Source organism: Ambystoma mexicanum, chromosome 1p (assembly GCF_040938575.1).
Source record: "Ambystoma mexicanum isolate Mex_15411 chromosome 1p, UKY_AmexF1_1, whole genome shotgun sequence".
Lineage (NCBI taxonomy): Eukaryota > Metazoa > Chordata > Amphibia > Caudata > Ambystomatidae > Ambystoma > Ambystoma mexicanum.
The window spans coordinates 1004169492-1004184131 of NC_090921.1; the positions used below are offsets into that span (position 1 = coordinate 1004169492).

The 14640-nt window shown below is 53.9% G+C and overlaps 1 protein-coding gene across 3 annotated transcripts in view; it reads right to left on the minus strand.

Moving 5' to 3' along the window:
• The window catches only part of SF3B3 (splicing factor 3b subunit 3), a 702426-nt gene that overhangs the window by 299323 nt on the left and 388463 nt on the right, over positions 1-14640 (minus strand). For all 3 annotated transcript variants that reach the window (XM_069654935.1, XM_069654943.1, XM_069654952.1), the window contains exon 18: positions 13664-13838. In XM_069654935.1, the coding sequence (XP_069511036.1) occupies positions 13664-13838 (175 nt within the window). The remainder of the gene's footprint in view (positions 1-13663; positions 13839-14640) is intronic.

Sequence of the window (14640 nt, forward strand, 5' to 3'; positions counted from 1 at the left end):
GTCCTGAGACGACCTGTTGTACGGGCAGGGCAGTTTCACTGCTAGGGAGAGGGACATTTCCATCAGGTGAGCGAACCAGGGTTGGCGGGCCCACATGGGGGCCACCAGTATTATGGTAACTGGTTCCTGGTGCATCTTGTGCACTATCTTGTTGAGAAGGGGAGTCGGGGGGAGGGGGAGCGTAGACAAATTTCCCTGACCATGTTATCCAGAAACCGTTCCCCTTGGATCAGTTCTGGGGGTACCTGGAGGCAAAGTCTTGGCATTGGATGTTCTCCTGAGTTGCAAACAGATCGATCTCTAGGAAGCCCCAATCCTGCGAAGACATTGGACACAATGTCTTCATGTAGCCACCATTTGGATTCTTCGGGCAGAGGAAAATCTCTGCTGAGTACGCCAGCCAGAAGATTGAGTTCCCCTGGAACATGTTGTGACAACAGGAAAATGTTGTGTTTGAGAGCCCACTTCCAGATGTTCTGGGACAGTTTAGACAGTCCGGGAGAGTGCGTGCCCCCTTGCTTGTTCAGGTGGTACATGGCTGTGGTGCTGTCTGTGAGGACCATCACTGTTTTCCCTTGCAGGTGTGCCTGGAAAACCTTCAGTGCTTGGAAGACCGCTAGCAGTTCCAGCAGGTTTATGTGTTTGGACGCTACACCCGGAGTCCAAACTCCATGTGCAATCTGATGGGATAAGTGAGCCCCCCATCCTGTGAGGGACGTGTCTGTGGTTAGAGAGGCTTCCACTGCGGTGGTGGCGAATGGTTTCCCTATTACCAGGTATTCCTTCGACCACCACCATAGCGAGAGAACCAAGGCCTGCAAGACCACCACTAGATCGTCCCATTGTCTGCTGGCCTGACACCACTGGCTGTTGAGCCACTCTTGCATTGGGCGCATGCGCAGGTGCGCGTGGGGTACCAAATATATACATGACGCAATCATTCCTAGCAATCGCATTGCTTTGCTTACCATCACCTCTCGACCAGCCACATACTAAGTGATCTGAAACAGCATATTTTGGACCCTCTCGTTGGAGGGGAAGACAAGGCCGTCCTTTGTTCGAATTAGAGACCCTAGGAATTGTTTGATCTGGCTGGGGTCTAGGCTGGACTTCCTTCTCGTTGATGGAGAAGCCCAGTTGGAACAAAAAGGTCTACAGTCTTTTGGTTATTTGAGAAGCAGGTCTCGTAAGAATCCCCTGTTATGAGCCATTCGTCGAGGTAAGGGTATACTGGGATGGACAACCTGCGCAGGTGGGCCGCTCCCACTGCGAGTACATTTGTGAATACCCTTGGCGCTGACGCTATGCCGAAGGGTAGCACTCTGAACTGGTAGTGTTTGCCCTCTATCATGAACCTGAGGTATTTTCTGTGGGCTGGCAACATTAAATTATGAAGGAACAAGTTACTTACCTGTAATGGTTGTTCTCCAACATGGGTCTGGCATGAATTCACATGCTCATGAATATTCCTCGTCGTCAGGCCGGGAATCTTCAGTGAAGAAAAAAAATTAGTATCAGTTTCATTTCTGATCTGTCTTTCTTAGTAGTAACCAATCACTGATCACTGGGTCATACTGCCCCCAGCCAATGACTGCTCTCTCCCTAAGCCCTGCCTCTGGCAGCCATCCTCAGATTTGGTAGTACGCCAAGTGGCAGTATGACCAAGTGAAGAACCGCAGAGGGGTGGGTGGGAGAGTAACCTGTTCCTTCTCCAGCATGGGGTCTGGCATGGATTCACAAGCTCATGAATAAAAGAATACATAGCAGTATACACATGCACAACCACGGGAGGTGGCAAAGGCTCAACATTAAGCATTACATCGAAAACTCAACCTTAAGCAATTCTTACCTCCTCACCAGGGTCACCTTAGGTGACCAGGTTGCGCAGCACTGCTTGGCCGACCCTGGACTCCTCCCTGGAGTTCCGATCGACGCAGTAGAATCTTGTGAAGGTGTGCGTCGACCTCCACGTAGCAGCCCAGCAGATGTCCAGCAAGGGCATGCCAGACAAGAACGCCATGGTAGCAGCGATCGCTCTGGTCGAATGGGCTTTCAGACGGCCGGGCAGCGGTCGGTTTGCCAACCGGTGACAGTGCATGATGCAGATGGAGAGCCATCTGGAAATGGAAGTCTTCGAGAGAGCCTTCCCCTTGATTCACAGACCCAAAGTTCACAAATAGTTCTGACGTCTTCCGAAAACTCTTTGTGCGGTCCACGTAGAACTTCAGCGCTCTAGCTACATCCAGCGAGTGCAAAGTCCTCTTGGCCGGCGTCGAAGGCGACGGGAAGAAAACTGGTAACACCAAGGGCTCATTGAGGTGGAAGTCGGACGGCACCGTGGGCATGAAGGAGGGGTGCGTCCTCAGAACCACCCTCGTGTCATGAAAAGTTAAGTATGGAGGCTTGCAAGATAGGGCCTGGATCTCTCCCACTCGTCGTACGGAGGTGATGGCCACGAGGAACGCTGTCTTCCATGACAGGAACTTCAAAGGCGCCAAATGCATAGGCTCGAATGGGGCCCCCATGAGCCTGGTCAGCACCACATTAAGCTCCCACGCCGGGGCAGGAGCTTTCACCGGCGGGAATGATCGGAATAGTCCCTTCATAAATTCCTTCACCAGGCGATGAAACCACAAGGACGCCCATCCCGTAGTCCTGGTATATCGGGAGATGGTAGCCAGATGTATTTTGATGGAGGCGTGAGCCAGTCCAGCTCTGGCCAGCGACAGTAGGTACGGCAGTAGTTGAGGGGCAGTAATCCGTAGAGGGTTAATCTTCTGTGCACGGCACCAGACAGAGAACCTCTTCCATTTATGACCGTAACACTTGAGAGTTGAGGACGCCCTGGCCTTTGCAAGAACCTCTCTGCAATCAGCCGGTATGTCGTACCCTCCAAACTCTAGTGCTGCAGGAGCCAGGCCTGCAAGTTCAGCGAATGTGGGCCGTGAGGGAGAATGGCGCCTCCTTCTCTGGAGAGAAGATCCGCGTCCGCCGGCAGCTTGACTGGTGGGGACGTTGACAAATCCAGAAGGTCCGGGAACCAGATCTGCCTCGGCCACGCCGGTGCGACGAGGATCATCCTGCAACTGAACTTCTTGAGCTGGTTGATGAGGCGGAGCAGCAACGGCAACGGAGGGAACGCGTATAGAAACAGGCCGTCCCAGTGGAACGAGAAAGCATCGCCCATGCTCCTCGGCTGTGGGAACCTGCTGGCGAACCTCTGGCACTTGGAGTTCGTCGCCGTCGCAAACAGGTCGATCTGGGGTTTGCCCCATCGTTGGAAGAGCCGATCCACTTGATCCTGGCGCTGTTCCCACTCATGGCACGAGCGCAGCTCCCTGCTGAGTGAGTCGGCAATGGTTTTTTTATTCCTGCCAAGTGGAAGGGAACCAGAAACATCCCCTGGGCAACGGCCCAGTGCCACAGATCCTGGGCCTCCTTGGATAGGGCTGGGGATCTGGTGCCCCCTTGCTTCCGTATATAGAACATTGTGGTGGTGTTGTCGGTGAAGATCCTCACCACTTTGTCCTTGAGGGACGGAAGGAACGACTTGAGAGCCCAGAACAATGCTCGGAGCTCCAGAATGTTGATGTGGAGAGACCTCTCCTCCGGGAGCCAAAAGCCTCTTGCGTGAAGATCTCCGGTGTGGGCCACCCCCCAACCCTCCAGAGAGGCGTCCGTCGTCACAGTCTCCTGAAACGCCGGGGTTTGAAAGTCCGTGCCTGTAGTGAGGCGAGCACGGGTGCCCCACCATAGGATCGCTGACGGAACTCCTCGTCAAGGGGGATCCTGTCCTCAAAACAGCCCGTCGCCTGAAACCAGCGGGCGTCGAGGAACTCCTGTAGCGGACGCATCCGAAGTCTGCAAAGGGGTACAAGATAGATGCATGAGGACATCATCCCGAGAAGGGACTTGATGGACCTTGCCCTGGCCACGTCCGTGGCTAACAGGCGCCGCACCTTGCCCAGGATGGTCTTGGTCCTCTCCTCTGAAAGGGAGGCCAGTTGCCCCACTGTATCGAGCTTCGGTCCGAGAAACAGTGCTACTTGCGATGGAACCAGCTGGGATTTGGGGTAGTTGATGGCGAACCCCAGCTCTGTGAGCAACCGGACAATCCTCGCCGTGTGTTCAACGGCGAGTTCCCTTGTCCTTGCCCGGATTAGCCAGTCGACAAGGTAGGGGTAGACGTGGATCCCCTGCAGGCGCAGCCGCGCTGCCACTGGTGCCAGGCACTTGCTGAAAACCCTGGGTGCCGACTTTAATCCGAACGGTAGGGCCCTGAATTGGTAGTGGCGTCCCTGAACCATGAACCTGAGGAACTTCCTGTGCCTTTTTAGAATGGGGATGTGGAAGTAAGCAGCCTCCAGGTCCAATGACGATAGGAAGTCGCCTTCCTCCAGCTGTCCCAGCACGTGCTGGAGGGCGACCATCCTGAATTTCTGCGCCTTGATGTATTTGTTTAACCGACGCAGGTCCAGGATGGGGCGCCAACCGCCTGTCTTCTTTCGGACGAGGAAGTAACTTGAGTACACTCCGGAGCCCAGAGGCTCCTGGGGACGAGCTCGATGGACCCTTTCTTGAGCATCGCCCTTACCTCCAACAGCAGTTGAAAGACGTGATTCTCCTTCCCGGCCACGGCAGGAATCCGAGGGCACTTCTTTTGGAATTCCAGCGAGTGCCCGTTGGCCAGGGTGTCCAACACCCAACGGTCGGTGGAGATGGACTCCCACACACTGACGAACTTCGTCAGCCGGCCTCCCACCGGGGTGCTTCGGTGGGGGCCCGACAACACGGCCGGGTCAGTCTTGCTTGGAGGCGGCCTTGCCGCCTTGGCCTCCTTGGCGACGACGGCGGGATACCCCTTGCTTGCCGCGACCTTTGTAGGCCTCCTGGGAAGAGGAGTGGGCCGCCTGGCAGTAAGTGAAGGAACCACTGCTGGATCCTTTGGAGGCACCCTGTCTGCTTCTGGAGCCCCGAAAGGGCCGTCGCTGTTGAAGCACCCGTAGGGCCCGGGCCGTCCCCGAGTCGGTCTTGATGGCCTGTAGAGACTCGTCCACCTCCTTGCCAGAAAGGTTGTTGCCGTTGAACGGCATGTCCAACACTCTGGTCTGGACGTCCTGGCGAAAGTCTGTCGCTTTGAGCCATCCTCGTCGTCGGAGGCAAACTCTGTTGCCCAGTTGGCGAAATCCGATATCGGCAATGTCTGTTGCCACCGTTATGGCGTGATCCGACGCCACCTCGCCTTCCTGCAGAATTTCTAGGGCCTCCGCCCTCTTGTCGTCAGGTAGGAAGTCTAGCAGGGGAGCTATCTTGAACCAGAGCTCCCTGTCGTAGCGGGCCACGATCGCTAAGGCATTGGCCGCCTTAATCGTCGTCGCCGCCGACGAGATGACTCGTCGTCCCATGGAATCCAACTTCTTGCCCTCGCTGTCCGGCGGGGAAGTGGAAGTTGAAGCCGCCGCACCCGCTGCCGCCTTCTTAGCCGCTGCCGAGACGACAGAGTCCGGCGTGGGCTGGGCCCTGAGGCACAAGGGGGCGGCATCAGGGACTCGGTACTTCTAGTACCTGTCCCTCTTGGCGGGTGTCGTGGAAGGGTTCTTGAGGACAGCAAGCCCCTCGTCCCAGATGTCGTCGAGCAAAGGCACCGCGAGGGCCGTCTTCCTCTTGGCCTCTCGTCGTTGGTACAGAAACCCTTGCTTTTTTTGTTCTTCAGGGCAGAGCTGGAAGAGCTTGGATGCCCTGGTTATCATGGCATGGCGATGACAGGATGTCCGCTGTGTCATCGCCGCCGTCATCGTCCGTCCCCGTCGCTGTATCTGTCGCCGTATCCTCTCTAGGGTCCGGCGAGGGGGATGAGGGGTCCACAAGTCTTGCAGGCACGAAGGGCGGAGCGGGGTGGACTCTCAAGATTGTTCGGAGGGCTTCCTGACGGGCCTGGTTCTGGATCCTCCGTCGGGGTCCGTGGTAATCTCGTCCTTATCTCGGGACATAAGGATTGGATTACCAACAAAATGGCCGCCGAGCTATCCTGGGGCTCGGGTAATGGCTGCGACGAACGGGATGGCCGCTCCACTGGGCCCTCTTTGTCGCCATCGTCGCTGTCTTCGATCACGTCAGCAGGGACCGCCCCCTGGGATTGAACCTTCTCGAACCTCTCGTAGAGGCCTATGCACCTCTCGTTGAGGCCTATGCACCTCTCGTTGAGGCCCTTCTCGGTTTCCACCAGCTCCTCCTCAGAGGCTGATTCCGAGTCTGTAAAGGCCACCGCCCCCCCCCTCTTTTTCCGCTGGGGACTTCACGGGGGTCTTAACGATGGGCTGGAAAGAGGATTCCCTCCGCGGTGGCAGGGATACTCTGGGCCCAGAGGCCGTTTCCACTGGCATAGTCTCAGCCGGCTTCGCCAGGGTCGCAGCGACCACTTCGATAGAGGCCTTTGCCAGCTGGATGAAAGCCCTCGCCACATTAGGTGCGTCCTGGGCCTTCGCCTTGGGGGGAGGGTCAGCACTCGCTCCCCCTTCGAGATCGACTGGGTCCGCTCCAGCGGCTTACCCGGGTTCTCGGGTTCCTCGGGTTCCAGAGCGCTGGCTCGTGGTCGAACATGCCGGGGAAGTAGCGCCCTGCCTGGCAGCCGAAGAGCCCGACCTTTCGGCGCTCCTGGTGCCCGCGGACTTGCGGTGCTTGGCCTTCTGTTGGGCCCCCGTCGCCGGGGCACCCTCACAGGACTTAGAAGCCCGCTCAGACTTTTTCTTCGCCTTCTCACCTGCTGTGCCCTCCTCCAGCCAGGCGGTGAGGCGGGAACGACGATAGTTTGGTCCGTTCCGAAAGGTTCTTGCAGAACGCACAGTCCTTCTCCACGTGCGTCTTGTCCTCATGAAGGCAGTAGAGACAACGCGAATGCTCGTCCTCCTTGAAAACGTTTTGCAATCCGCATCCAGGGCAGCACCTGAACAGCTTGGATCCGGGCGTCGAACTTCCCTTGTCCTGGGCCATGTCCGTTGAGGTAGGCCGCAGATCTTCCGGAATCCTCCAAGAAGTGTAAACTCGACGAAAACTTCACCCTTGAGGGGCGTAGAAGAATTACGAAACGGGTCCCCATTGTCAGAAGTAGAAACGGTGGAGCTTGAGGCTCGATTAAACCGAAAAAATGAGAAATCTCCTGAAAAAGCGCGTAAAAGCGCGAAAACGCAGCAAAAAACTCGAGCGCTAAAGCATGAGGACTCCCAACACTTGAGCGTGCGGTAAAAATCTGAGGATGTCTGCCAGAGGCGGGGCTTAGGGCGAGGGCAGTCCTTGGCTGGGGGCAGTGTGACCCAGAGATCAGTCATTGGTTACTACTAAGAAAGACAGATCAGAAACGAAACTGATACTGATTTTTTCTTTACCGAGGATTCCCGGCCTGACGAAGGGGAATATTCATGAGCATGTGAATGCATGCCAGACCCCATGCTGAAGAAAGTATGCATCTTTCATGTCCAGTGTTGTCATTTTATCTCACTGTGAAAGTAGAGGGATTACTTCCTGTAGGGTCACCATGCAAGATTTTTGAGGTTTGACAAATTTGTTCGCTGGGCGCAGATCTAGTACAGGACGCATGGTTAAGTCCTTTTTGGGTACAAGGAAGTACACTGAATAAATACCTTCTGTTACCTGTGATAGAGGCACAACCTCTATTGCTCCTTTTAGTAGCAGCAGTTCCACTTCTTGAAGGAGAATGGTGAGGTGCTCCGGTGATAAGCGTCGTCCCGTTGGGGGTCTGTACTTGGGGGACCGACTGAATTCTATGCAGTAAGCGCGGGCTATGGTTGACAATACCCAGCGGTCTGATGATATTCCCTCCCATGCTGGTAGGAAAGATGTTAACCAGCCCCCGACCGGCGATGCATGGGACGGGACCCGAACCTTCGAGTCATTTGGTTTTCGTAGCCGGGGATCCTCTGGGAGTGGGGCCCCGACCTCTACCCTTGCCACAGCGTTGTCCTCTGAGTGTTTTGGCCACTGGTTCCCTGAGCAGAGGACCAGTTGCCTGCAGTGTACTGCTGCTGTTGACGTTGGCCTCAAAAAAATCGTTTGTTGCCGAATCCTCGCTTATTGGGAGGCCTTGAGATTTGGTCTAAAGTCTTTAGGGTGTCAAAATCCTTCTTCGCAGTCTCCAGTGCGTCATCCACTGCTTTACCAAAGAGGTTAGAATACTCTATTGGTTTATTAATGAGTGGCGCCTGGGTTTCTGGCTTACAACCTGAGTTGCGGAGCCAGACATGACGCTTCAGAAGTATTCCCTGGACTAAAGAACGGCCAGCTGTTTCTGCAGCATCAAGAGTGTTTTTAATGATGCTCTGGTTAACCAGAGTTCCTTCTGTTACCGATGTTAATAAGCGAGTTCTTAAGGGCTCCGGGACTTCCTTGAGGTCTTGCCGTACTTTTCCCCGTTTGGCATCAGCATAACTTGCCAGTAGGCTATTATTATTGGCAATTCTGGTTGAAAAAGCTGCCGATGCTGTAATTCTTTTACCCAGGGCGTAGAGTTTCTTTCCTTCTTTGTCTGGGGGTGCTTCGCTGGTTGATAGCAGAACCCCTGCTCTTTTCCTTGTGGTAGTTACCACCAAGGAGTCTGGAATTGAGTGACCCTTAATGTATAATGGGTCCGAAGGAGAGGGAGTAAACAGTTTCAATTCTTTGATTGATCCCGCTGACCAGCGCATGTGCAGACAGTGATGGGGTAATTTGGCACTTAACTGTGGCGAGGAGGGGAATGGTTTGACTAGTGGGAGGTTTTTCCTTAATGATTCTTTCTACAAAATCAGTATCAGGAGTAATCTCCCCAGTTTCAATCTCAATGTGCGCTGCTGCCTTCCGTAGTAGCACGTTGAAAGTGGGTTGGTCATCTATTGGTGACGGATTCCTGACCGGTGTGGTCTGAGGAGAGGGAAGGTTTAGTATCTCAGGGTCTGTAGACGCTGTTGGTGACTGCCAAGGCTGTGAGCCAACTTCATCCGGGTCTTCCTCAAAGCCCCGCCCCCCCCCCACCACCTATGTCAAGGTTTTCCTCAAAACCTTCGAGGTTCTGTTGGTCTTCACTATCTAAGAATTCCTCGTCCTCTTGGAAGTGAGGGTCTTCTTCAGTGAGGTCATAAGTATTAGATTCCTCTTGAAGGGGGTTAAATAGTCTAGGATATGTAGCCCTGGGGTCCTCATGAAGTACCTCTCTTGGCCTCTTGGGTGTTTTATGTTCAGGAGTGGACATAAATCTATCCAGTTTGGACATAAATCTATCCAGTTTGTCCATACACGATTGGAATCTCTCAAAAGTCCAATGTGGTAACCTAGAACGGTCTGGAGGCGAAAAAGGAGGCTCTTCTGCCTGTAGCCATCTTGATCTGTCCCATAACGTCGAGGATAAAGTCCCTTCGCCTTCTGAGAAAGCTTCTCGTAGGCTAGGGCCTTCTTTCGATGGTGGGAGCGGTCTCTGCCTCCCTTCCGGCATTCTCGGCGTTTCCCTGGCCTTGTGAGTGGTCTTCAGCGTATCACTCGCCGTCCGTTTCTGGCCGTCAGTGGAAACTATACGCGCCAAGCTCTCGACGATTAATTTCTCAGTCGAGGGTTCGTCTGGCGTCGTGCTGGGCGGTGGCGAGTCTTTTTTGGCGACGATAGCACTCTTACGAGGCGCGTCGCCTGGCGTTTTGGTGGTGGCGCCCTTGTCTGCAGGTAGCCCTGTCGCTAGTCACGTCTGCGGTGGCGGGGAGGGCTTGCAACCCTTACGGTCGGTGGAGGACGCCGGTGGGTCCGGCGTCTCCGTTGGCGCTATGGCTTTCTTCGTCTTCGAAGAAGTGCCGTGGGTTGTGTGCTTATGTTTATGCCTTCTGTGTTCGTTAGTGTCGCTGGGGTGTTCATCCCCATAAGTAGGGCGCGAGCCGAACTTGTCGGGGCCGGGGACAGATGCCGAGGAGCGGGTACGCTCCCTAGAGAGGTCTACAACTTCCGAAACGGAGGTCGGGTTATCACTATCCTCGTCACACTCAGCGGCGGCGGGTGAGGAATCAGCTCTAGACACAGCTTAGGCTGCCCACCTCTTGACCCTGCGGTCCTTTAAAGTTTTCGGGTGAAGCAGTTTACAGGCCGCACAGCCTTCCTCGTTGTGGTCGAGGGGTAAGCAACGGTTACACCGCTTGTGCTCGTCTTTCCATGTGAATTTGCCCTTACAGCGTGGGCAAAAACGTAGTCCTCTCCATAGCGGAGGATACAGATACGAGTGATAACGACCCCAAAGGAAGGGGGGGAGAGAAAGTCATTCTTAGAAATAGAAGAAATGTCCCACAACCCCACTCTCCCTACTGTCTCAGGCCGGCGAGGCCAGGCCACATATTAGGCAGCGCCGAAGGATCTCCTCCGTCTAAGTCACCGCCGTCAAATTTCTTACTCTGCGGTGAAATGGCTTCGACGTCGAAGGAGGGATCTAATGTAATATATAATAAACAACGACCAAAGGGTGGAGTAAATGTTTTTGCAATTTCTCTCGAGGAGCTCCGCGTTAAGGTGACCAATATCTGGGCGGAAAAAAACAATCTGAGGGACCTCGACGCGTGAGGGATTGTGGGTACAATGCACGGCACTATAGCGATAGTGTTACAGACACGCCTTGTTGACGTCCCCTTTTTCGACTACGAAAACAAAATGCAATACTCCGCAGTGACCACTGGATGTCGGACTATGCACAGCATGTGATTCCAAGCAGATTAAACAATCAGAAACTCTTCTTCCTCTTGAGAATGGTCAAAGACTTTCTGAAGCTTAGCCGGGGGGAGGGGGGGGGGGGGGAGTAAGTTCCACTCTCTAGGCCCTTTGGGCATTGATTTCCCAGAGTTCTACAAATCTCTCTAGCCTCTCCATACAACCCTCAAATTTCTCCCTGGTCCAAATAGATGAACCAGAGGGTACCATTGGTGGAAAGGGCTCCTGTAATGGATCTTCTGTCGCCAAACAATCGAGATTTCTCCTTTAACGTCGAAGAAATCCCTTCAGTGGCTTCCGAAAAGTCCTTTCGGGAGACGGACGGTTGACGCATGTCTATCTGTTTGTCTTTGGGCCTCTCTGTGGGTTCTGATGAATCCTTCGGCCTACCTCTGGATTTCGACGAATCCTTGGGTTTGTCCTTGGGTCTCGAATACTTGGACCGTTGCTTCTGACCATCCACCGAAATAATCCTAGCAATGCTTTTGGTAATCACCTCAGTCGGGAAGTTGTGAAGTTCGGGCCTGCGGTTGCACGGTTACTTTTGGCGAAACTGGGGCCTTCTCGCCGTGGACGCTTTCTTCCAATGCGTCTCGACGAACTTCTGAATATTGGGGGCAGCGCCCTTCAATTTAGAGGGCCAGTCGCAAGGTGCACCTGCGGTTGCGGGGAGGGCTGCCAATCCCAACGATCGGCGGGCACAGCCGAAATTATCGGTGTACCCATTGGCGCTTCGACTTTTTTGTCAAAGACGTCCCTGGGGCTGTGTTCTTAGTGTGTGAAGCGTGTGCGTCTGTCGCCGGGGTGTACAGTCCCCATAGCAGGACCTGGGTCTTGCCTAGTCGGGCCAGGAACAGGCGCAGAGCGAGAATGCTCCGCCGAGAGGTTAATCGCCTCCGAATCAGAGGACTATTAGTCACTCAGTCCCTCGTCACAATTGGCGGTTGTGGCAGTGGGAGAACTAGACGAGGCCTGCGACATTCCGTAGGCAGCCCACCGCTTAACACAATGCTCCTTCAGTGTCTTCGGACACAGGAGCTTGCAAGCCACACAAACCATCTCGTCGTGATTAAGGGGCAAACACCGATTACACACAGTGTTTATCCTTCTAGGGAAATTTGGCCTAACAAGAAGGACTAAACCTAAACTGAGTCCTCTCCATAGCTGAGGAAATAGTGACAAAAAGACCCAGGGAACAAAGAGAGGAAAGGGAAAGGCATTCTTAGTGTTAGGGAGAATTCTCACAATGTGCTAATTCCTCTCAACCTTAGAGACACCCCAGCTCTTTTGGCGAACGAGCCAAGTGTCATCAGCATAGCACTGAAAGTTGGAGCAAAGAGCAGTGATGCGATGAGTGCCAGGTGTTGGTTGAAGAGCCAGGGAGAAAGTTGAGACCCCTGGGGAACACCACAAGTGGAGAGTGAGATAGATGAAAGGAAGGACCCGGGTTGGTCCTGGGAGGGACGGTTGGAGAGGAAAGCGGTCAGCCAGGCCAGGGCCTGATCAGGGATACCCAGATTATCACTTAGTCTGTTGAGCAGGAAGGCACGGCTGACCAGTCTGAGAATGGACTCCTGGTCCTCCTCGTCCGAGGAAGAAATATCCATGCCCGGAGTACAGCCTGTCCCAAGGCCTCCTCCCTTTTTTGCATCCTGAGGGGTTGGTTCTGGCTTAGCGACAGCATACTCTTTTCGGGTGTCTTCTCTACCGCACCGGCCGAGGCCTCCCATCGCCGGGTAGGGATACTCTGAGCGCAGACAGGGCTACACTGACTGAGTCAGCTCCTGTGGCCTTCGAGAGAGCGCCCGCCACCATCTTGATCGTAGACTTCCCCAAGGGCCTTCTTGGGCAGGTCGGTAGTCTTTTCCTGCACCTTCGGCTTCTCTGGTTTCTCCCGCAGCTTAGCCGGGTTGGCCGATTTCCTCTTTGAGGAGGAGCTGGATCTATGGCTGGAGAGGAGGAAGATGGTGAAATTAAGCACGCCTTGCCCATCGTGAGAACTGCTTGCACAGCGACCCCGACGGAAACAGGACTCTGTGCTTGGCCTTGTCTTAGGCCCCCAAGGATGGGGTGGCCTCAAAGGACATAGAAGCCCGCTGCTCGGACCGGCCGGTCCTGGGTGAGACATGCCCCTGCTTGGGGCACAGGGTAGAGGCCTTGGCGCTGAGTCGCGCCGGCAGACTACTGTGACGATCCTTCCTGGTTCGCTTGGAGAACCCTAGGCAGATTTCACAATCCTCTTCCATGTAGTCCAGCTAGAGACCGAGGCACTGAAGGCGTTTGTCCTATACAAACACATTCCGCATTCTGCAGCTGGAGCAGAGGCTGAAAAGGGAGCTTCCATCTTTCTTCTCTTCCGGCATGGTCGGGAGTGCGGATCAGGCCCGATGGCCTTCAGGAATATTCGATGAAACTTCAAATCATTATTGGGGTGCTGAAATTTTCTGACAAACGGATCCCCGCTCGTCAGCCGATGGAGAGAAATAGCACACAGGCTCTGTTTGACAAAAATAGGACTTTTTATCGAAAAAGAGGGCAGTCATTGGCTGGGGGCAGTATGACCCACAGAACAGAGATTGGTTTAGAGGAGAAATACAGTTTGTAAGTGAAACTTTTTCTTTTACTGAGGATTCCTGGCCTGGCAAAGGTGGAATATTCATGAGAATGTGAATCCATGCCTGACCCCATGCTGGAGAATAACTGTACTGAACTTGATACTTTCACGTGTGTAAGAAATCGTATATTTTTGTAATTACCGGTGTGGACCTCCGTTTCTGATTTTGCTCTTGTTAACTGTAATCCACACCAAGCCCATCTCTCCTCCTACACAATCAATGTAAGCAATTTGACAATTCCTACGCACACAGAGCAGATCACAAGTAACACATCACAATCCATGTGCCTTTTTAAAGGGATGAAGGCCATCCACCGTGCCTACCTCCGCCATCTGCTGCTTACGCTGGGCCTTGGTGGCATCTGTGTAAGCATTGTGGTCAGTTTCTATGATGATGAGGTTGTTGCTTTCAGGGTGGATGACAAACTTTCTGGGTGTGTACTGCAGCGGGAAGGCCACCTGATTAAATACTGCACCCAGCTTCTCCAGGGCCAGAATCCTACAGAAGAGAATGGGGAACAAGAGCCATAAGAGACTGCAGTGGAATTACTGTGAGGAATATACAGCTAGCTTCATAACAAATTTCAGAAATATGGTGGAAATAAGGGATGAGGGTAAAAACGGAACACTGCAATGACTGCATTATAATTTACAGAACATGGATAGAGCCTTGCTTAACAGCTATGCACAGTGCAAGGGTGGATTTTCAGAGTTCAAATTATTTATTTATTGGGTATTTGTAAAGCATCTATGCAGCAAATGGCGTTTCAAGGCACCAAAAGACATAAAAGGGGGAGCAGGGAAAAAAATAACAACGGTCCTACTAGGCCTTGTGCCATTTGGACCGTGCAAGTGCAGTAACAAGAAGTGCAGGGGTGGAGGCGAGTGGGGGTGGGGAGGGGGTGCTAAGTGCAAGGACCATGTTCGGTAGGGATGCACAACCCGCCAGGATAGTCTGGGGAAGGGGGGCAAGGAAGGGCAAGTACAGGATAGAGGAGGAGGGGCATTAGGAGGGGGGGCTGGGATGCCGGGTTGCTCGGGTAGACTGGACAAGGAGGGCCTGGTGCACTGTAGGACTCGGAAGGGACCAGGCAGCCAGTCAATGCAGCAGAGGGGGGCATAAGCGGGGAGAGGGAAGGGAGTAGCGAAAAGGACGGTCTTGCGAAGATTCCGGAACTCCAGCTCAAGCCTGAGATGGGTAGGGAGACCATTTCAGAGGGAGGCTCCTGCCGAAGGGAGATATCTACCCCCACTCTCTGCTTGGCAAAGCGTCTGAACTGCAGAGAGTTGGAGCTAGAAGA